At 46.2% G+C, this 20,949-nt stretch overlaps 1 protein-coding gene across 3 annotated transcripts; it reads right to left on the bottom strand.

The window, feature by feature from the left end:
* Window positions 1-1,457: 1,457 nt before the first annotated feature.
* TBC1D20 (TBC1 domain family member 20) lies at window positions 1,458-20,684 on the bottom strand. Of its 3 annotated transcripts, none has more exons than XM_038571892.1 (9): window positions 20,478-20,680; window positions 18,936-19,084; window positions 11,396-11,581; window positions 8,789-8,869; window positions 6,576-6,762; window positions 6,276-6,377; window positions 4,998-5,139; window positions 4,008-4,195; window positions 1,458-3,737 (listed from the first exon to the last, which is right to left on the bottom strand). In XM_038571892.1, the coding sequence occupies exons 3-9, from the start codon at window positions 11,493-11,495 to the stop codon at window positions 3,482-3,484; spliced, it is 1,056 nt and encodes a 351-aa protein (XP_038427820.1). In that variant the 5' UTR covers window positions 11,496-11,581; window positions 18,936-19,084; window positions 20,478-20,680; the 3' UTR covers window positions 1,458-3,481. The 3 variants fall into 3 exon arrangements, with proteins under 3 accessions (XP_038427820.1, XP_038427821.1, XP_038427819.1); XM_038571893.1 differs by having other exon boundaries at window positions 18,936-19,081; window positions 20,478-20,634; XM_038571891.1 differs by lacking the exon at window positions 18,936-19,084 and having other exon boundaries at window positions 20,478-20,684.
* Window positions 20,685-20,949: the final 265 nt, after the last annotated feature.

The raw sequence follows: 20,949 nt of genomic DNA, 5'->3' as shown, positions 1-20,949 counted from the left end.
TCTGCCCGGCCAACTACAAATTTAGGGATTTACACCACACGCCCGTCAGGTTCAATATTTTGCTAGAAGGGCTTGCAGAACTCAAAACACTTTACTTATGTTTACCAATTTATTATTAAGGATACAACCCCGCAAACAGTAAAATGGAAGAGATGCATAGGACGAGGCATGGGGGAGGGAGGTGCGGTGCCCCCCAGCCCTCTGTAGGTGCATTGCCCTCCTAGCACCTTGTGGTGTTCACTCAGCTTTCGGAGAAGCTGAATCCTTAGTTTCTGTTGTGTAGGGATGGGCCCTTAGCAGCTCCCCCCCTCCCCTGGGGGGGCCCTAACTGCCACTTCATTAGCATAATCTCACAGGGAATCAAAAGGGAATCCTTGTGAACAACAAAAGACACTCCTATCGGGATCCCTGGATGGCTCAGCGGTTTAGTGCCTGCCTTTGACCCAAGGCGTGATCCTGGGGTCCCAGGATTGAGCCTCACATCGTGGAGCCTGCTTCTCCCTCCGCCTGTGTCTCTGCCTCTCTCTCTCTCAGTCTGTCTCTCATGAATAAATAAATAAAGTCTTAAAAAAAAAAAAAAAAAAGACACTCCTATCAGGAAATTCCAAGGCTTTTAGAGGAACTGGGGACAAAACCCAAGTATTTATCTTAGCACACATTCACTTCCTTCAACGTTCTAATTACCAAAATTCTACTCTTCATATTCAACCATCAACTCTGACAAAGCTCATTCAGTGCAACTCTCTGGCGTGTGAGCTCCCAGAGGCAGGGCAGTGCCCTGGCCAGCCCTGTAGACTCCAGGAGTGTCAGGCCAAGGGGCAGCATGGGCAGCTGGCCAAGAGCTGAATGATGCCTGTTTCAGCTTGTGTGCCATCACACCTCCCCTCTGGGCCAAGGAAATATTAGTAAACATCCCAGACAACACTGATTCTTGCCTCCAAGATGGCACCATCCTCAAGGTGGAGGCAACTGGGCACTGCTCTAGGCTCCCGCTAACCAACAACTGGAAGTGTTGAGAGGTGTCAGAAGAGCTTGGCAAGAACTGCTCTCGACAGCTCCTCTGTGGATGGAAATTACATGTGGAGATAAAGCTGCATTCACATCAGACTGTGATTAGGTTCCCAAACCAAATGTCCACTTTTAGAGCTGAAGGCATCTAGAAGTATGTGGAAAAGAGCAAGATCACTTGGACGAATGTCCCACATCACCTACACTGTGGCTAGTGCCTCTAGGCAGCACCTGGAGTGTGTAGGTCATATCTCTTGCAAGCGAAACAGAAACAGGACTGCAGGTGTTCCCCAGGCTCTTGGGGTAAGTCAAGGCCAACCAGGAGTCCCTCCACTCCAGCACAGTCCCAGGCCAGGGGAGGAAGGCTGGAGGAGCACCAAGGCCAGAGGTCCATGGCCAGAGTCCACCCCTCAGAATTGGTGCACAAGGACAGAGTGTCAGGAGAGTGATTAGTAACCACATAAGGCTATTTATTTTATACAGGGCTCTGTACAAAATATTTACATGTATTCTTTACAGAATAGTAAACCACCGGAAGGTAAAAGGATAATGCTTTCTTCTCACTGGCAGGGAGAATCTTGACATCAGCAAAGCTACAAAACAAGTGAACCCCCTCTTTAGACCACAACAGACGCATGTGCCACTTGCTTTCTGGGATCCAAAGGCTGTGGCCCCGGGACCCTGATCCCATGCCCCTCCTTCCCTCTTCCCCATCAATTCCTTCAGTATTTATAGACAGGCCCCAGTGCTGTGGCAGGAGGCACCAAAGCTGCTATCTACCTGTAGAGGTGACAAGGGGGCAAACTTGCCAGGGGAGAAGACTGGGACCATCTGTCATATTACCACCTCTGGGTCCTGGAAGAATTTCCTTGGTCTTTACGAATCCACCACTGTCCAGATTAATCCATCCACATTACACTTACCCCAAGTGGGACTCCTGCTGTGGAGAATAACCCTCCACTCTAACCTTCTGGTTTAAAGTGCTTAGTGTCACGTCAAGTGACTCGGTGAAGCCGCCTCTCTGATCTCACTGCTCAGGGCCTGCGGCTGCCTGGCACACTAAATGCCCTCCACTATGTGGTCTGGGTGTGCTACGGGAGAGGACTTCTGGCATGTTCACTTTAAGAAAACACCTGCCAAGAGAACAGTGCCCAAGAGACCAAGAAAATGAGAGCATGTGGCTGCTTCATACTATACACATCAATTCTTTAAAAGCAGCAAAAGGCACTTTTTTTCAAGCCAGAGTTAATCTCAAACAAACTTGGTTTCGCTTACAGGAAAAGCTATCCAGAAGGACTGAACGGTCGGTCTTGTCCCCTGAGGCCTGGAGAGCCCCCAAGAAGCCCGGGGCAGGAGCTGGCTGTTCTAGGTTTCCACCACACCCTTCAGACTGCAGTGTGTCCCTTCTGGTTGCCAACAAGGTCCAATGATGCTTTCAACCAGGAAGGAGAGACCAGCAGTTGAGATAAACTGGTTCCCAAAAATGAAGCCAAGGTAGTGAGTGGGTACCTACTTGGGAGGAGAAAAGTGGTCAGAAGGAAACAGAAGGGAAGGAGAGTTCTGGAAGTGTGGGGCTGTGAACACACAGCAGCTCTAGCTCAAGTGAGATGTTAAACAGCTAAGGAGAAAGGAGACTTCAGGGTCTCAGAAGCTCATCTTGGTGATGAGGACTATTTTTCCCGTAAAGGAACTATTGTTTTCAAGTGAGGGCACTTTACATGTTGGGTATATGTGATTCTAAAAATAGTAATAAAAGTGTCCTTTAAAAGCAACATAATGTGGCTTATGGAAGAGAATAGGGAGGAAAAAGAAGACAGGCAAAACCAGTTCACACCTGGGCCCTATAGCCTCACATTCCTTCCTGTTTGACTAGAAATGCCCAAGTGATTTCTAGGCTGAAAATAGGTAGGATTTACCCAGTAACCTAGTTCACATCTGTCTGATTTCTGACCAGCTAACAGAGCTGCTCTCGAGAGGGGCCCATCTTGTTCCTGGCTAGCAGCCTGTATCCCTCGCCTTCGGCCCGACTTCCTTGGCGGCAGCTCCCTCCTTCTTGGACCAGTGGCAACAGATGGAACAGGAGGAGCCGCCAGGAGGGCACTTGGTGGCCCAGCTGACTTACTACTGGGCAGCCAAGATGGTCCTCAGTAACCAAGCCCAGCGGATTCCTGCAGCCACTGACAGCTCAAGAAACCCATTCTGTCTGCCGAGTGAGGCAGCAGTGGAGCACGCTGGGAAGCCTGCTGGGACAGAGCCGAGGCTGGGCCTTCAAGCACCAGCGGCAGGCTCTGCTCAGCGGCCTCTGCTCGCCGCTGCCTCTGAAGCAAAGGCAAACCCTGGGTGGGCGGGGCTGGCAGGAATAGAAAACCCTTGACAGAAACCCTTTTAATAAAGGAAATTCCACCCCCTCCCAATCCTTCCATGGAAGGGTGAGACCTCAATGTACTGGAAGAGGAAGCTTCCTCTCCGGCATTTAGGGGAAGAGCTGCAGTTGAAACTTAGGAGCCCACTCCAGGGCACTTTTCACCACAGCCAGGGCGGCCGCTCCAAGTGCCACTGTCAGCCCCATCACCGCCAGTTTCACAAAGCGGTTGGTCCTTGGTTTGGTCAGGACATCTTTCGTTCGCTCCTCAGAGCGCATGAGCCCCCGAAACCGCTGTCGCAGCACCATGTCAGGCCTCTGCTGGGCTGATGCCAGCTCAAAGTCTTTGAAGGTAGAGGCGGCCGTCCTGCAGCAGGTAAGGAGACAGAAGAAGGAAACAATATGAAAGAAGAGAAGGAAATTAAAACTGGATTATTACAGAAGCTGAGGGCAGAGCCATCCACTGCTCAGAAGGCTCTTCTTGATCAAGACCCAGGAAAGCTGAAGGAGGGAGTCTGCTGGCCTGAGCTCAGATCTCTGCAAACATCCCCCAGCCCTGTCCCCAGCAGACACAATCTTCCACCATTTCTGCTCACTTACAGACACCCAGTTCAACCAGAGCCTTGGCCTCACTCACTTCTCAGCCTGCTGTTGGGCAGCTGCCTTCCGGGCAAGTTCTGATGGGGGAAACTGAACAAACAGGTCTCCGGCTCTACTGATCAGTGTCTCATAGGGCAGGTCCTGAGGGATCTGGGACAAGAGGTGGTGGACCGAGGCCATGTCACAGTCACAATCCAGGACTTCCTGCTCTCGATACAACACGATCTGTGGAGAGCAAGGCCTTGTATCAGAGACCAGGACACACACGGCCTTCACCGCTTGCATGTCATTCTCCTTAGAGATGAATTTAAATTGGTAGCAGACAGCAAACTCTTGTATCCATCCGGGAAGGGATAATGTACATGAGTGCTTTTCCCAGGGGGCTGGCCCTTCCTGCTACAGGCAAACTTCCACCCCAGGATGTGGAAGGCCAATCAACGAAATGAAGGAGGTTCTTTTAGGAGGAAGAAAAGGAAAGGGATCGAGGACAGACTCTTGGAGCTCCAATACAGAAGAAATGGTTCAAAGCAGTCGAAGAACAGTCTTGCTCCCCTTTCAAGAGCAGTGAAGGGTGTCCTTGTGCTCCCATCTCCACCCTGACCTCCACAATTCAGGCCCTCCTAAGATATGGAGCCCCACCAAACCCCGTTAGTATTCCCCTGAAATACCACACTTCTTCCCTCTCCAGCCTGGAGATGGCAGTCTGTACTAGTTCCAAAACATGTCAATAGGAACACAGACAATTCATAACACATACGAGCATTTTAAAGGTTCAGAAGACTCGTGCAGTAAACAGATCTCTTTATAACTTGGTTTAACCAAGCATTTCCCAAACCTATTTTTTACACAGAACTTTTCTTTCCCTATGACACTCCCATTAACACTATACAGAACGGTGTCCAGGGACATCAGTTTGGGAAATGCTTTTTCTCATCTTTCCATAATCACCAGGTTTCCCTGGAGGGAAAATGATAACGATGGAGTGGGTGATGGTGAACTTAATTATTGCCTCGAGGCCTATACCTACCACAGCTGCAAAGTAAATGGGCATCAGCGGGTGGCAGGCCAGGAAGAAATCATATAACCGCACAACGTGCCTGAAGTCAGACAGGACGTGCCCAAACCAGGTGATGAGCCAGCTGAGGGCAAAGATGGTTCCCACCTCAGCGCTAGGAGCAAAGAAATCCACATGTTAGGTTTTTCCCTGATGGGCTGTCGCCTCCCGCTCTCTGGGGCATCCTTGTCCTCAGTGCTTATGAGAAGGAAGAATCTGGGAAATACATTCTCTGGAAAATTCAGCCACCTAGGAATTCAGCATCTTCTCACAGAATACAAAGTCCTTAAAACATACCCACCATCGTGACACTAATACTACGATGGGGTCCTGGTTGCCTTATTTCGCTGGCTGCTTTCCTAATGGTTAACCAGTATCAATTACAGGAGGAAGAAGTAGCTCTGTTCACAGAACTATACTATCATTTTCTTTTTCTTTTTTTTAAGATTATTTATTTATTTATTCATAGAGAGGCAGAGACACAGGCAGAGGGAGAAGCAGGCTCCATGCCGGGAGCCTGACATGGGACTCAATCCAGGGTCTCCAGGATCACGCCCTGGGCTGCAGGCGGCGCTAAACCACTGCGCCACCGGGGCTGCCCTATACTATCATTTTCTTTCTGAGAAAGTCCTATACATTTTTGGTGGACACAGGCACATATTCTTAGGCTTAAACACACAACTGTATTAATTGTTCAGTTAACATGAGATGATCGAAACATCTTAAGACATAGCCATTATTAAAAGAAAAGAAAAAAGAGTGAGGCATTGGCCAAGGACACATTTCCAATTACAGGGAAGAGAAAAAAAAATCATGAGATTTGTAAAGCAATGTTTCTTCTCCTTGGAACCTGGTGAATAAAACCCATGGATGGCCTTGTCCTTCTCAACTTGAGACCCTACAGTAGTGTGTATATATACTTTTTTTGTAGCAATAACCTCAAAGTCCACCTCAGCATACTCACCTCCCCCACCACTCCCCACCAGATGTAACCTCAAGGCATGCACGGTGACACATCTTGTATCCCCACAAGAGCACAGTATCTAAAAAGTGCTCCCAGACTGTACAGAACTAAATTATCCAGATTGCTGGCAAACAGAAAGGACAACCTGGAAGAACTCAACGCTAATCAACATATGATGGTGGTGAGATTGAGCTGGACTTGTGAGGAAGAGACGAGGGCCAGGAGAAAGACAAAGGGGGGTCTATTCGCGTGCACATGTGTGTATATAAGTGGAGATGCATATATACCTCTGCATGAAGTCATGGAGCTCTGGATTCACCTGGTCAATGATGGGCATCAGATAGTTTAATATATGCTTGGTGTTGTCCATTGTTGGATCCATGAAATCCCTGGATGGAGATAATTCAATAAGCTTGGTCAGACTAAACACTCAGATGAGGGCCGAAGGGGTTTTAACCACTCAAACCACACAAGGGCCAGTGGGGTTCAAACCACTGGAAACACTGACTAGAAAATGGGCCAAGGAGTTAACCCCAGGGGGGCTTGAGGAATGATACCCATCCTCTTATATTCCTCTGCACTGGTACCTGAGGTGGTGGGTAGACAATTTTTCTACCAAGGATGTTGTCAGCCTCTCGCCTACCACCAGCAGAAATGTGACCACAATGTCATGGTACCCCTGGTAGTAGTGCAGCTGAGGGTTGCGCTCCAAGATGAGGAGGATGATGTCGATCAGCTCTTCCTGGAGGCCCTCTCTCTGCTTCTCTGGCATGCCTGGGGAGGGAAAAAGGGGATGCACCGGAATACACTGAGCAGCCTGGTAATGAGGAGAGGAAGACAGCAAAGGACTTGCCAAATGTTTAATAAAAAATGAATTATGAGCAATTTGGCAACGCATATTAAAATCCACATACCGTCGATACTATTTGGCACATAGGAAAGAGCCACGGAATAGCAACCTTATAGTGGGGAAGACTGCAGATGCCATCTTAACCAGGCCGTCACAGCTGACCCTGCCAGGGCCATGACTACCCAATGGCATGAGCGTCCTGCTGTGGCACCTGGGAAAGAACTCAGGATTGCTTCTGTGGAATGCCTATAGGAGCACATCCACCTTAGTCTAAACACTAGACAACCCAAACTGAGGGAGATTTTATAAAAATAGCTGAGTCATAAAATACAAAGGAACTACTCCAGGGTCAAGGAGGCTAAGGATAGGATGACTGAATGGGAAATGCCTGCACTGTTTGTGTTTCCTTTCCTTTAAAGGACATGACTGCAGAAAAAGGTTAGACCTGAATAACATCTATACATTAGCAGCAGTATTTTTCAGTGTGTTGCTGACTTTAATAAGTGCAGTATGGTTATGCAAGAGCCTTATTTTAGGAACCACACCCTGAAGTATTTAGGGGTAAGGGGACACCATGTCTGTAATTGATTCTTAAACAGTTCAGGAAAAAAAAGGGTGTCTTTGTATGTGTAGGAGAGAGACAAAGCAATACTAAAGCAAATACAGTAAAATGTAAGGAAATCTGCAAAAAAGGCATCTGAGGAATTCTTTGTCCCATTTTGCAACTTTTCTATAGCCATGAAATTATATAAAAATAAACAATTTAAGAGTTGCATGTTCTCCTCTAAACCCAACTAAGTATCACAGGAATATATCTTGATCCAAGATGTATCTAGAAACCCTTTCTCAAAAAGGCATTCTCTAAAAGACCCAATAAAAAGAAAATGGAGTAACTACTATGGTTAGGGAACGTAATCAAAGTGGTGAGAGAATAAGATTAACTCTGAATTTTCAGAGTAAGACAGGTCAGCTGAGCTCAGAAGGACTTGGATGTAAGAATATGAAACCACATGGAAAGTGCAGCCCACACAAAGAGCCTCACAGAGCGACATTCCCTAAGTGGAAGAGGCAGAAAGGGTTCAGAGGAGAAGCAGGCTGCCTAGGGAGAAACAAGGGCACCTGCCTGTGTGGTCTCATCCAAACCAGCAGGACAGGGAAGGGGACTGGGCCACGGGCAGACATTTTTGTCAAAAGCAAGTGGGCAGGCTACCGGCTATACCAGAATCATAAGTGTCTCCAGGGAGCAAGGGCATAAGCAAGATTTAAGAGGCAAAAATCCAAGCCGGGGCATGGTTTTGGAAGAACGAAGCAATGGGTTTAGAAGCAATTCTCCCTTCTTCGTGGATCTAAACAAAGGCAAGGCTGTCAAAGGATGAGAAATGGATCATTAACACGAGGTTTATTGCCCAGCTTCCTTCGTTGTGAACACGGAGACCATAGTTGGTCCTTCCTCTCAGGTGTTCTGGAATGGGAAACAATTTTTCTAACAGACCCTTTAAACATGCAAGGAACGGCCTCTATTCCAGTCCAGGGACCCAACAGAGGCCTACATAAAATATCTCCATAAATCTAATCAAATGAAAACACGAAAATTCCTGTTAGTGTGCACTTGCAAAGCCATCTGCTTTTTAAAGCCAGGTGATGGCTCTAGCAGTCCCCACAAAATCTCTTCTGTGGCTCTGAAGGCTTTTGGGAAAAGCCTCTTGGTTTTTCATTCACCACCTCTAGGCCAAGAGAAATTACTCTGGGCTCAGGCTTTCCCAGTGGGAGTCTGAACATGGCCGAGTCGGTAAGAGAACGTCCCAGCAGCCTGAGAGTACAAGGGGTCCCTGAGGGGGGCAAGGTCCTGTGCCAAGTCACAGCAGGTGTTGGGATAGAGGCACTAGCATGGAAAGGCAAGCGCAGCTGGGACAGGAACTCCCAAGGGACAGAGCCAGGGAAGCGTCTCACCAGGTGGGAACCGCCTTAAAGATCGCCTGACGTCCAGCAGCACTTGCTGGTAGTCCTTGCTCACCTGCCGCAGGTTCTCCTCTGTGGGACAAAAAGGCACGTGTTATTGCAGGAACACCTGGGAAGCCAGACTGGGGCAAAAACATTCTGGTCTGACACCACAGGCCCAAAGGACCTACTTCAGCTTTTTTCTGAAGAGGACATGACACAAGAGAACCTTTGGAGAGGAGTCCCTATTTAGTTCCAAACGTGCTATTTCATTTGAGTTACAGTGACCATGAGAGGAGGGATACATGATGTTGAGGCAGAAGCTGTAGCAGAGGAGAAATTGGGAATCCAGGGCCTACTGAAGGCCACTCCTATGTGCCTCTGGGGGACTGCTCTGAATTTCAAGGTCCACATTGGTAAAACGTGGATGTTTCCTTCCATGTGTACCTGTTGGGTCACCACATGGATCAAGTGAGATCATGGAGGTGGAGACCACAGACCACTGGAAAAACCTGAACATCTGTACAGCCTAGGAAATACTGAGCTATAGGGAAAGGAGTATTAGGATAAACTCCTACAAAGAAGAGCCTCAGCTCTCTTGACCCTGACATCTTAAAGCTAAGACACTGCAAACAGGAGTTTGCATTCATCTGGTAAGTCCAGCACAGTGTGAAAGTACGGAGGCAGTCTCTAGCTGCTGGATATGAAAAGGCATACATTTCCCTGAACCCACACTGGCTGTAACAGAACAAGTACACACTTCCATCACAACCCAAATCCAAAACTCCCAGAGGAGCATGTGTAATACTTCACCACACATACACTTCATCTGACAAAGAGCTGGGAAGTTTGGAATCTATAGAACATCATCTCAGGGTTTAGAGTGTGAAAATGGCGATGTCTTTTCCTTCCAATCGAAAGTTGACTGCTCTGAGGCAGCCAGTTTCAAAGATAATAACAAGTGGCAACTTAACACCTACTCAGCTGTGCCATGGTACTGTGAGCTTTATAACAGCAGAGGTGGTGTGAATGGCCTTCAGCCCCTGGCACACAACAGGAGCACAACTAATATCTACCAAATGAGTAAAAAGAATCTCTAGCACCTGGACTTTTGCCATATGTAGCAAGAAAGCAACAAATGTTTGTTGAGCAAATGAATGACAAAGTGGATTCATTGTTCCGCAGTACTTTCTTTGTATTTTGTATTACATTCCAAGGAATTCCTTTTGCTTCACGGGCCTTCCAAATTAGTTAAGTAGCAGATATTCTTTTCTCTTTAAAATTTATTTATTTTAGAGAGAGAGTGAGCATGTGCACGCACAAGTGCATGGGGAAGAGGGGTGGGGGGGGAGAAGGAGAGAGGGGGAGAGAGGGAGAGAGGGAGAGAGGGAGAGGGAGAGAGAGAGAGAGAGAGAGAGAGAGAGAGAGAATATCTCGAGCATACTCTCCACTGAGCGTGGGGTCCCATATGGAGCTTGGCGATCCCATGACCTCGAGATCAGGACTTGAGCCAAAATCAAGAATCGGATGCCCAAGCCACTCAGGTGCCCCAGTAAGTGCTTTTCATATAGTTATAGAAAGAACTTTATTTATTTATTTTTTTAAGATTTTATTTTTATTTATTCATGAGAGAGAGAGAGGCAGAGACACAGGCAGAGGGAGAAGCAGGCTCCATGCAGGGAGCCCGACGTGAGACTCGATCCCAGGACTCTAGGATCACGCCCTGGGCCAAAGGGAGGCGCTAAACCGCTGAGCCACCCAGGGATCCCCAGTTATAGAACTTTAGAATTCAAAACTATTTTAAACTATCTTAGTATTTTCCAATAAAAAAAAGTTTTGTTTTGTTTTGCTTAAGGATCAGAGAGGTATTCTCTCCCCATGGCCTAGTGTTTCTCAAAATGTAGTTCGTTTGCACCAGAATTAGCTGAGATGATTGTTAAAACCCATCTCTAAGTGAATAAAGAAACTGGAATACTAAACTGCCCTACCTAGCCAGTAAAAGCTACCTATCAACCTAATACAGCTCCTTCCAGTTTTTTTTTTCCTTCCAATTTTTGAAGAAAATTCTACTTATCAGTCTCAGAGTGGGTCCAAACATGTCCTAAAATGCTTTAGATTTACTCATCTTTTTTTTTTTTTTTTTAAGACTTTATTTACTTACTTGAGAGATGGCAAGAGACCATCAGCAGGGGCAGGGGAAGTAGGCTCCCTACTAAGCAGGGAACCTGACATAGGGCTGGATCCCAGGACTCCAGGACTTCAGGACCATGACCCAAGCCGAAGGCAGACACCTAACGGACCGAACCACCCAGGTGCCCCTAGATTTACTACTGGTTTAAAATAAGTATAAAAGTCATAGATCCTGGGATCCCTGGGTGGCGCAGCAGTTTAGCGCCTGCCTTTGGCCCAGGGCGCGATCCTGGAGACCCGGGATCGAATCCCACGTCAGGCTCCCAGTGCATGGAGCCTGCTTCTCCCTCTGCCTATGTCTCTGCCTCTCTCTCTCTCTCTCTCTGTGTGACTACCATAAAAAAATAAAAAAATAAATCATAGATCCTGGAGTTCTTCTGTTCTTGTATCCTAGACAAATTTCCCTCTAGAACCACCCCCCACTATTACCTGATACAGGAGGTGGGTCATTGGTGTTCACATTGAGGAGCTTAGGCCACACTTCCTGCCTGATCTCATCAGTCAGGAGCCCTCCTTCGCTGATAGCCATGCGTCTAAGGGCTGCCACATCAGTGGGGTCACTGTTCAGAGCCTGGTATATCTCTGCCACTTTCTTTTTCTTTTTGGCGTTAAAGTCTGCAAAACAAAGGGGAAAAGGCATTAGGCATATATTCAGCATGTATGCATTTTCTGTGCAGGGCTCAATCTCTTTTTTGGTTTGAGGTACAGGTAGGCATTTTTTTTTCCAGGTATGCATTTTTAAAGCTGACCTACAGATATATAATTAGTGCATAATGTGCCAAATACTAGGGAGATGTACCATGTAAGCAACAAGCAAGGAATTATGATTATAATACATGCTCAGTGAGTTCAGGCATATCTAACACTTCATGCTTGAAAACAGAATCGAATACTTGTTCTTTCTTAACACCAAACTTCAGAGAATATACATATGTCTTCATATAATAATTTTTTTCTGTTGTTTATATGCATGTTACCAAAAGTCAATAAGTCTTAAAACCACATGAGAAAAAATTATCCAGTTACATGCTAAATACAACTGGTAACATATCAGAATAACAGATATTTTTTTCTTTCTTTCTCTCTCTCTTTTTTTAAAGTAGGCTTCATGCCCAACATGGGGCTTGAACTGGTGACCCAGAGATCATGAGTTGCGCGCTCTCTCAACTGAGCCAGCCAGGCATCCCTACACAGAGATATTTTCAAAAGCAGAATATCAAAGACTATACCTGGGTCTCCAGTGTGGTTGGTGGTAAGAGAGGCATGACAGTGTACACAAAGCAATTGTTTCATGACAACTACATTAATTACAGGGGATCAGAAGGTAATACTTTAAGCATCTTACACCCTTACGTGATAGTTTGTGATTTATAACACTGGCATTTTACTGTGTTTAAATGTTTAAATTCCTTTTTAGGAAATTGGCTGAGAGTCTCTGGTTGATGTGTATTATACTGTAATTTTTCTATAGAAAAAAACAGTAAGGGATCCCTGGGTGGCGCAGCGGTTTGGCGCCTGCCTTTGGCCCAGGGCGCGATCCTGGAGATCCGGGATCGAATCCCACATCGGGCTCCCGGTGCATGGAGCCTGCTTCTCCCTCTGCCTGTGTCTCTGCCTCTCTCTCTCTCTCTCTGTGTGACTATCATAAATAGATAAAAATTTAAAAAAAATTAAAAAAAAAAAAAAAAGAAAAAAACAGTAATATGCTTTCACGGTTTAATGTGGAATGGCTAATTTTAGGAATAGCAAACACAAGAAAAGTTAAACAAAACAATACCAAAGAGATGTTATCAAACAGTGTAGTACAAGTGCCCCCAAAAAAGGTCAGGTGAGGCTAACTTGAGAAGGTCTTTCTGAAGAGTGCAATTTCAAAAGGAAGGGGGGATTTCAAGAGACAGGGGGTGGGGTAGAGAGAAGAAAGGCTTGGAGACAAGAAACAAGGCCCTTTCATCTAACAGTACACAGACTCATTTAAGAAATATTTATTAGTATACACTAGGTGCAAGACACTACAGTTAACATCAGTGGAAGGAAGGTTAAGCTTCAGAAGGGTCACTAAGCAGCTCTCCTCAGTAATATTCTAAGAGTCTACAAATTGTTTCCATGACAAAGACACACATTATTAACACCATGACAGTTGGGACTAATGGTCCTGGTTACCTACCCATGAGACAACTGTGACATACAAACCATACAAACAAGGCATCACTGGCTTGGAGTCCTGTGCACCTGGAGGTGCAGGTAGGAACAGCACACAGGTGACTCTTCACCCAGGTAAACCTGTTCTCCTGGCTATACTGTTATTTTCCCTGGTAGCCTAGTAGGATGATCATCTGTTCCAGTTTGTCTGAGAGATTCCTGGTTTATGTCTATAGTCTTGGCATAATTATCCACAGAACCCCCTCCTGCTAACTGCATTCTCAGAAATGTCCAAGTTTGGATACTAAATTAAATGGTAACTCTATCTAGAAATCATGAAAAATCAAGTCTCAACTTCCTCTGTTAGCACAGTACCTAAGAAGTCTAACATTTGTTTATAAGGTGCTTCAAGTTTTTTTTTTTTTTAATACTTTATTTATTCATGAGAGACACAGAGAGAGAGAGAGAGCCAGGGACACAGGCAGAGGGAGAAGCAGGCTCCATGCAGGGAGCCTGATGCAGGACTCGATCCGGGGTCTCCATGATCAGGTCCCGGGCCAAAGGCGGAGCCAAACCACAGAGCTACCCGGGCTGCCCTGATGCTTCAAGTTCTTATTGATTCAGAGCACGGGCATGAGTGGGGTGGGGGGTGGCTCCCAGAGGGAGAGAATCCCAAGTCAACTCCTCACTGGGCACGGAGCCCAATGTGGGGCTCATTCTCACAACCCTGAGATCACGATCAGCAAATCAAGTTGGTTGCTTTACTGAGCCACCCAGGTGCCCCAAGGTGCTTCAAGCTCTTGGCTTGAGTGTTTGTCCCTCCCTTCCTTCCCTCCCTCCCTTCCTTCTTCCCTCCTTTCCTTCCTCCCTCTTTCCCTCCCACCCACCTGCTCATTAGCCTACCCATTCACTTATCAATCCACCATTTAATGAGTCTCTACTTGTAGTAAGTGCTACACTGGGGACAGAAAGATGAATATGGCATCTCAGCCTTTGAGAGATTCACAGTAGGGAGGGACATTATTATATGACAGAATCATAAAGAATTATGAAAATCTAAAGGAAAGAAAGACTACTTCTGGAGCAACTGGGACAGGCTTCAATGAAAATATATTCTGCCACCTTCTTTTTAAATTTTATTTATTAGAGAGAGAAAGGGAAGGAGAGGCAGAGGGAGAAGCAGGCCCCTCCCCCAAGAGGCTCTGTCCCAGGACCCTGGGACCATGACCTGAAGGCAGACACTTAGCTCACTGACCCCCTGGGCGCCCCCACTCTGTCACTTTCTTTTTCTTTTTTTTTTTTTTTAAGATTTTTATTTTTTAAAGATTTTATTTATTTATTCATTATAGACATAGAGAAAGAGAGAGGCAGAGACACAGGCAGAGGGAGAAGCAGGCTCCATGCAGGGAGCCCGACGTGGACTTGATCCCGGGACTCCAGGATCGCGCCCTAGGCCAAAGGCAGGTGCCAAACCGCTGAGCCACCCAGGGATCCCCTATTCTGTCACTTTCTTAAAGCTAACTTTGCACAAGGAAGATTGTGCTGAAGGAAGAGCATTCCAGGCAGAGGAGAGTGTGTGTGCAAAGCCTTGTCATGTGAAAGAAACATTGCATCCAGAAGCAGAGAGAAATCCTGCGAGGCTGGGAGGGTTATATAAAGAGAGAAAACAGAACCTGGAAGGACTGCAGGAAACGTGGGTAATAAGAGTCTAGGTTTTATCCTGCACTCAAGGGGAAGACAAGGAAGGAGGCTGGCTGGCTCAGTCAGCCAGAGTGGAACCCATGATTCTTGATCTTGGGGTTGTGGGTTCAAGCTTCACGATGGGTGCTGAGATGACTTAAAAATAAAATATGAAAAAAGGAAAGGAAGACAAGGAAAGAATTTCAAACTTTGGATCGGGGCTCAGCCAGTTAGTTAAGTATCTGCCTTTGGCTCAGTTGAGATCCACGTTGTTGGGCTCCCTGCTCAATGGGGAGTCTGTTTCTCTCTCTCCCTCTGCCCCTCCCCCATTCGTGTGCACAGGTGCATGTGTTAATCAATAAAATCTTAAAAAAAAAACAAACCAAACTTTGGATTCAAGGGCCATCCTTTAGAGGAGAAGGCTGTATGTGTTCAGAGAGAGACTGTAGACATGTAGAAGCAAATAAGTTGTTGGGTTTTTTTTAAAGATTTTATTTATTCATGAGAGACACAGAGAGAGACAGAGACATAGGCAGAGGGAGAAACAGGTTCCCTGTGGGAAGCCCAATGCAGGACTCGATCCCGGGACCCCCGGGACCACAACCTGAGCCAAGCCACAGGCTCAACCACTGAGCCACCCAGGTGCCCCCAAAAGATTTTTTAATATAATGACATAGGCTGAGATAATATATGGCAGGAATTGGATTAATTTCCAACAAAGAAAGAAAAAGCAAAAGATTTTATATATTTTTTTTATTTTTAAATTCAGCATGTCCTTCCACTTTCTACACATGACAAATTAAGAACACTTAGAATGATAATATTGAATATTGCTTGAGGTAAGCTGACATTTAGAAATATTGTTGGGATGCCTGGGTGGCTCAGCGGTTGAGCGCCTGCCTTTGGCCCAGGGCATGATCTTGGAGTTCCGGGATCGAGTCCCACATCGGGCTCCCTGCATGGAGCCTGCTTCTCTCTTTCTGCCTGCGTCTCTGTCTGTGTCTTTCATGAATAAGTAAATAAAATCTTTAAAAAAAAAGAAAAAAAAAAAAAAGAAAATGAAATCTTGTTAACCTAGTTGCTAAGAGTGTGGAAATATTTCCTCAATTTGTTTAGACATATATCCACACCACCCTTCTTCCCAAGTAAGCTATTCGGCAATCTGGGGGAAAGGAAAGCTATTGCTAGTATCTTGGAGGAAATAACACTATTTGCAATCAGCTGGATTTCCATTATGCTTTGGCAAATAATCTGCCAGAATTTTAACTAATTCTGAACTCAAACCACAGCTCCCATACTTATTTCTCCTAACACTCTGCTCCTACTGTTTTTAATTCTGCATTTCAAAATTTACTACTATCTTGTTTTTGGTACTCTGTGGGAACTCAACAAATATGTGCAAAATAAAATAAATAATTTAGCTTAACTATCGTTCCTGGAAAAAAAGTGGCCTATAGTAAATGACATTATCTTTCCCCTGTTAGGGATAGGCTCAGTCACAACTCTAAATATACACGTAGACACTCTGGCCTTTTTCTAAAACTACTGGTATTTCACAAAGTAGGATATGGCTCAAATGTGGACTTTAGCTGCTGTCTGTTTAGGTTCCACTATTAACCCCACAATTGAGTAATTGGTAGTGACAGATGAGGAAGGCATGTGTATATGTGCCACTTGTCCCTTCAACAAAAAATTAATTGCCCCTAATATATAGGCTCTCATTGTGACGTTAAAAAGGAAGAGAAAACAGAAAACTCAAATAAGCTGGAGATGTATAAATTATAGAGTGATAAGGACAACTGCTAGGCTACAGAACAAGGAAGAAAAGGTTAGCAGAGTCTCAGCTAAACAACTAGTTTCATCTCAGAAAGAGAAAAATCATAGACCTATTCATGGGATGCTCAGGAAAACATTAAAATTAATGTCCACTATCTATTTTACTTTAAGATAAATTTTATGGGGGATCCCTGGTGGGCTCAGCGGTTTGGCACCTGCCTTTGGCCCAGGGCGTGATCCTGGAGACCCAGGATTGAGTCCCACATCAGGCTCCCTGCATGGAGCCTGCTTCTCCTCCCTCTTCCTATGTCTCTGCCTTTCTATTTGTCTCATGAATAAATAAATAAAATCTTTAAGAAAAAAAAAGAAAGAATGCTATATTTGGGCTTAGGATAAAAGCTCATATTTCTTTTGGTGAAGCATCTATGTAATCCAAATCTCCCTGAATCCTTTCTTCTCCAGTTTCTTTTTGCCCCACTTAAAACACAGATGTAGGGCAGCCCGTGGCTCAGCAGTTTAGTGCCACCTTCAGCCCAGGGTGTGATCCTGGAGACCGGGCATCAAGTCCAGCGTCGGGTTCCCTGCATGGAGCCTGCTTCTCCCTCTGCCCTGTGTCTCTGCCTTTCTCTCTCTCTTCTCTGTGTTTCTCATAAACAAATAAATAAAATCTTAAAAAAAAAAAAAAAACACACAGATGTATTATACCCTACCTGGGTGGCTCAGTCAGTTAAGTGATTGACTCTTGATTTCAGCTCAGGTCAGGTTGTGATCTTGGGGTCATGAAATTGAGTCAGGCTCCATGCTCAGTGGGGAATCTGCTTGACATTCTCTGTCTCCCTCTCCCTCTGCCCCACCCCAATCTCTCTCAAACAAATAAATAAATCTTTAAAAAAAAAAAAAAAAGATTTCTCTCTCTCCCTCTGCCCTTCCCCCCTGCTTGTATGCGTACCCTATCTCTCTAAAAAAAAAAAAAGAAAAGAGATGTATTAAATATTCCAAAGCTGATACTTTCTAAATTCCACTATAGTAGAGGTGCTGGCTATCATAATCATGACAGAATAAAGTGACTATCCTATAGGTGGCTGCAAAATATAAGACACTGCTATTAAAAAGGAAAAAAAAAAAGCCTGATGTCTGAAAAGTAATTCATTCAACGAAGGAAAAAAATAATATAGGTACTACTTGGCCTGTTCTCCATTAAAACGATCATTTTAATAAGAGAACTGAAGCAGTGGTCCTTAACAGTTCAGATAAGGAAGACTGAGCCCACTGTCTCACACCTCTCCCAACTCTGTCTATAGAACCCAGATAAAGATCTTCCCAGCAAGAAGTTTCTCCAAAAAGCATCTGGGTTGGGGAACTTAACATACAGGGAAAGGACAATGAGAAAAGATGAGCACTAGCTATGCTTCCGCTAAAAGTTCTCCAGGGGGCCTGCGTGGTGCAGTTAACTGTCCGACCCTTGGTTTCGGCTCAGTCATGATCTCAGAGTTGTGAGATCGAGCCCTGCATCTGGCTCCATGCTTAGTGGAGAGTCTGCTTGAAGAGTCTCTCCCTCTGCTCCCCGTTAAAATAAATAAATAGGGATCCCTGGGTGGCACAGAGGTTTGGCGCGGGCCTTTGGCCCAGGGCGCGATCCTGGAGACCCGGGATCGAATCCCACATCGGGCTCCCGGTGCATGGAGCCTGCTTCTCCCTCTGCCTATGTCTCTGCCTCTCTCTCTCTCTGTGACTATCATAAATAAATAAAAATTAAAAAAATAATAATAAAATAAAATAAATAAATAAATAAAAATTTAAGAAAGCTTTCCATATCAACAAAATACATATTAGTGACTTAAATATACACATTAATGAAATCTTGTATGAGAGTACAAAATTCCATACTATTATTTGGTTTAAGCTTGCATATCAAGAAAGCTTTACAGTCTTTTATTATTATCATTGTTATTTTATTTTTAAGTAGATTCTACCCCTTCGAATTTACAACCCTGAAATCAAGAGTTGCATGCTCTACCAACTGAGCCAGCCAGGTGCCTGGAGAAAGCTGTATAGTCTTTCAAAAGAAGTTAAACTCAAACCAAGCAATATTAGCCTAAATCAAAACAACAGAAGACCCAGCCAGAGGGGAGACAGATTCCCCTAAATAAACACTTCTCTCCCATCCCTTGAACTCCTAATGTGGACACTGGAGATTAACTTTAAATTTTATGTTTGAACTTCATACCTGTACCAGATAAAGACAGTGGGAAAAACCTTACCTTACTTGGAGTAAGGTTCCTATTAAAAACAAAATAAAACAAAGTAACCTCTGTTTCTGGAAGTCCTAATTAGTTTCAACAAACAGTATCCAAATTAGAGATCTATTAACTACCTGAAACATGAAGACAAGCATGTATTAAGAAAAACTGCTTGGGGCTCCTGGGTGGCTCAGTCAGTTAAGCATCCGACTCTTGATTATCAGTTCAGGTCTTGATCTCAGGGTGGTGAGTTCGAGCCCCCAGTTGGGCTCCGGGGAGCCTACTTAAAAAAACAAAACAAAACAAAACAACTGCTTTATCCCAACAATAAAAATACTCTAGAAAGTAAACCAATCCGATCATAAAGTCTACAAAGAAAGGCTTCCAGTATTAGTAACTTTACTAACAAGTCTCCAATATGATTAAAAGCAGAACAAAAACTCTCACCTCTAAATTCTTCCCAGAGAAGCAAAACCGGGGAAACTGGGTTAAATTCTCACAACCTAGGCCAGCCACACTACAACAGGTCACAAAACTCATACTACTCAGGGCACTATTAGGCCATGAGGACAGATGTCATACAAAAACACCAGCAAAGTGTTATAAGGCCAAAGGGCCGACAGAAGTAATATGAGGAGTGAATAGGAGGAAAGGAAGATAACAGAAAATGAGCCCAGAGACACAAGATGTGGACACCAGGTGCTTCACCAAAAATGTGGGTTGAATGTGTGGTTGGTTCTATTATGGGCAGCACCCATCAGAGGATGGAAAACTGGGAAAGCTACCTTCATCTGAGAGGAAAAAAGAGATTATTCTCCGTGGTACAGAGTACACAATAACTTTAAGTGCCGTGTTTTAATCGTATGTAAAACATATTCCAAAACAGTGCACAACGAAACCATGATTTCATAGAAATTACTGCTTAACATGAAACTATAAAAATCTGGGATCTTTTATACAATTAAGTAACGTTAAATTAGGCGGCACAGGATCGAGACAGAAAGTAGATTAGTGGTTGCCGGGAGCTTCGGGGAGTGATGGGGGTTTCTTTTTGGAATTAGAAATATTCTGGAATCAGACAGTGGCTGTGACTGCACAACACTGTGAATGTGCTAAGAACGGGTGAACCGTACATTTTCTAAAAGGCTGGATTTTTATGGCAATTAAGTCTGTAGTACGCGTACACCGCATAAATCAAGCCGGCGAGAGATGAATGAAGTTTGGGAAACGTGCCTTACAACTAGGGAGGAGGCGCCGGGAGTGTGCGGACGTGGCGGGGCGGCCGCGGGCCGGGGATGGAGGCTCCGTTCTCCCAGGCGAGACGGAGCCGGACCACATCCCCCGCCCGTCCTTCGCACTGGGGACGCGAGTCGGCCAGCAGGGTTCCTCCGGTCTCCGCAGACGCCGACTCCCCAACTCCAGAGTCGCTTTCCTTTCAGACGTGACCGGGCCCATCACCCTTCTCCTCTCCCGCCGTCCGGACCCCGACCCGCGCGCGGCGCTGCGCGCACCTCGCGCGTCCCCTCGGGCCCCCCCAGCCGCGGCCCCCCCGGACGCCGCCTGCGCTCGGGGCCGCTCCTCCGACAGCTGTCCCCGGTCTACTCCCCGCAGGGCCGCGCCTGCCCCGAGGGCCGTCGCCGAAGGTCGCTCCTCGGCGCCCCCGCCGGCTTCCGTACCTGTCTTCTCCGCGCCACAGTCCCAGCGGCTGGAGGTGGGGCCGTCGCCCTGCGCACTCCGGAGGGCCATGTCCCGGGGGCCCGGGCCCGGGCCCGAGCCCCGGCTGGTGGCAGAGCTAAGAGGAGACGCGGCTATGGCCGCTGGACCCACGGTCGGCTACGCCGGACAGGGTAGACTCGGTCAGCCCGCGGCGCGCAGGCGCGCAGGCGCGCAGGCGTCCCCGCGCGGGCCCCGCCCCCGCGCCGGCACGTGACCGGCCGCTACGCCGGGCGGACGGCGGTCGCGGGGACGGGCGCGCAGGCGCCCTAAGCGGCGGGAGGGAGCGCTCGGGGAGCGCGCTGGTTGCATTACGGAGCGTGGCACACTTGAGTAAGTGTGCTCAGGACCAGATTTTGCCGTTTCTTTTGCCCCTCTGTAAAACGATAAAGTACTGAACTCATGGAATTATTGGGAAGGTGCTTAGAAGCATAT

The sequence above is a fragment of the Canis lupus genome, chromosome 24, assembly GCF_011100685.1.
Source record: "Canis lupus familiaris isolate Mischka breed German Shepherd chromosome 24, alternate assembly UU_Cfam_GSD_1.0, whole genome shotgun sequence".
Classification (NCBI taxonomy): domain Eukaryota; kingdom Metazoa; phylum Chordata; class Mammalia; order Carnivora; family Canidae; genus Canis; species Canis lupus.
This window is presented reverse-complemented; position numbering and strand designations above follow the sequence as displayed.

Excerpts from the sequence above, each read along its gene's own strand:
- TBC1D20 (XM_038571891.1), bottom strand. The coding sequence starts at position 20,547 with ATGGCCCTCCGGAGTGCGCAGGGCGACGGCCCCACCTCCAGCCGCTGG. Across the intron at positions 11,582-20,477 it reads CTGTGGCGCGGAGAAGACAG|ACTTTAACGCCAAAAAGAAA; the intron begins GTACGGAAGCCG and ends TTTGTTTTGCAG. Across the intron at positions 3,738-4,007 it reads GCCCAACAGCAGGCTGAGAA|GACGGCCGCCTCTACCTTCA; the intron begins GTGAGTGAGGCC and ends TACCTGCTGCAG.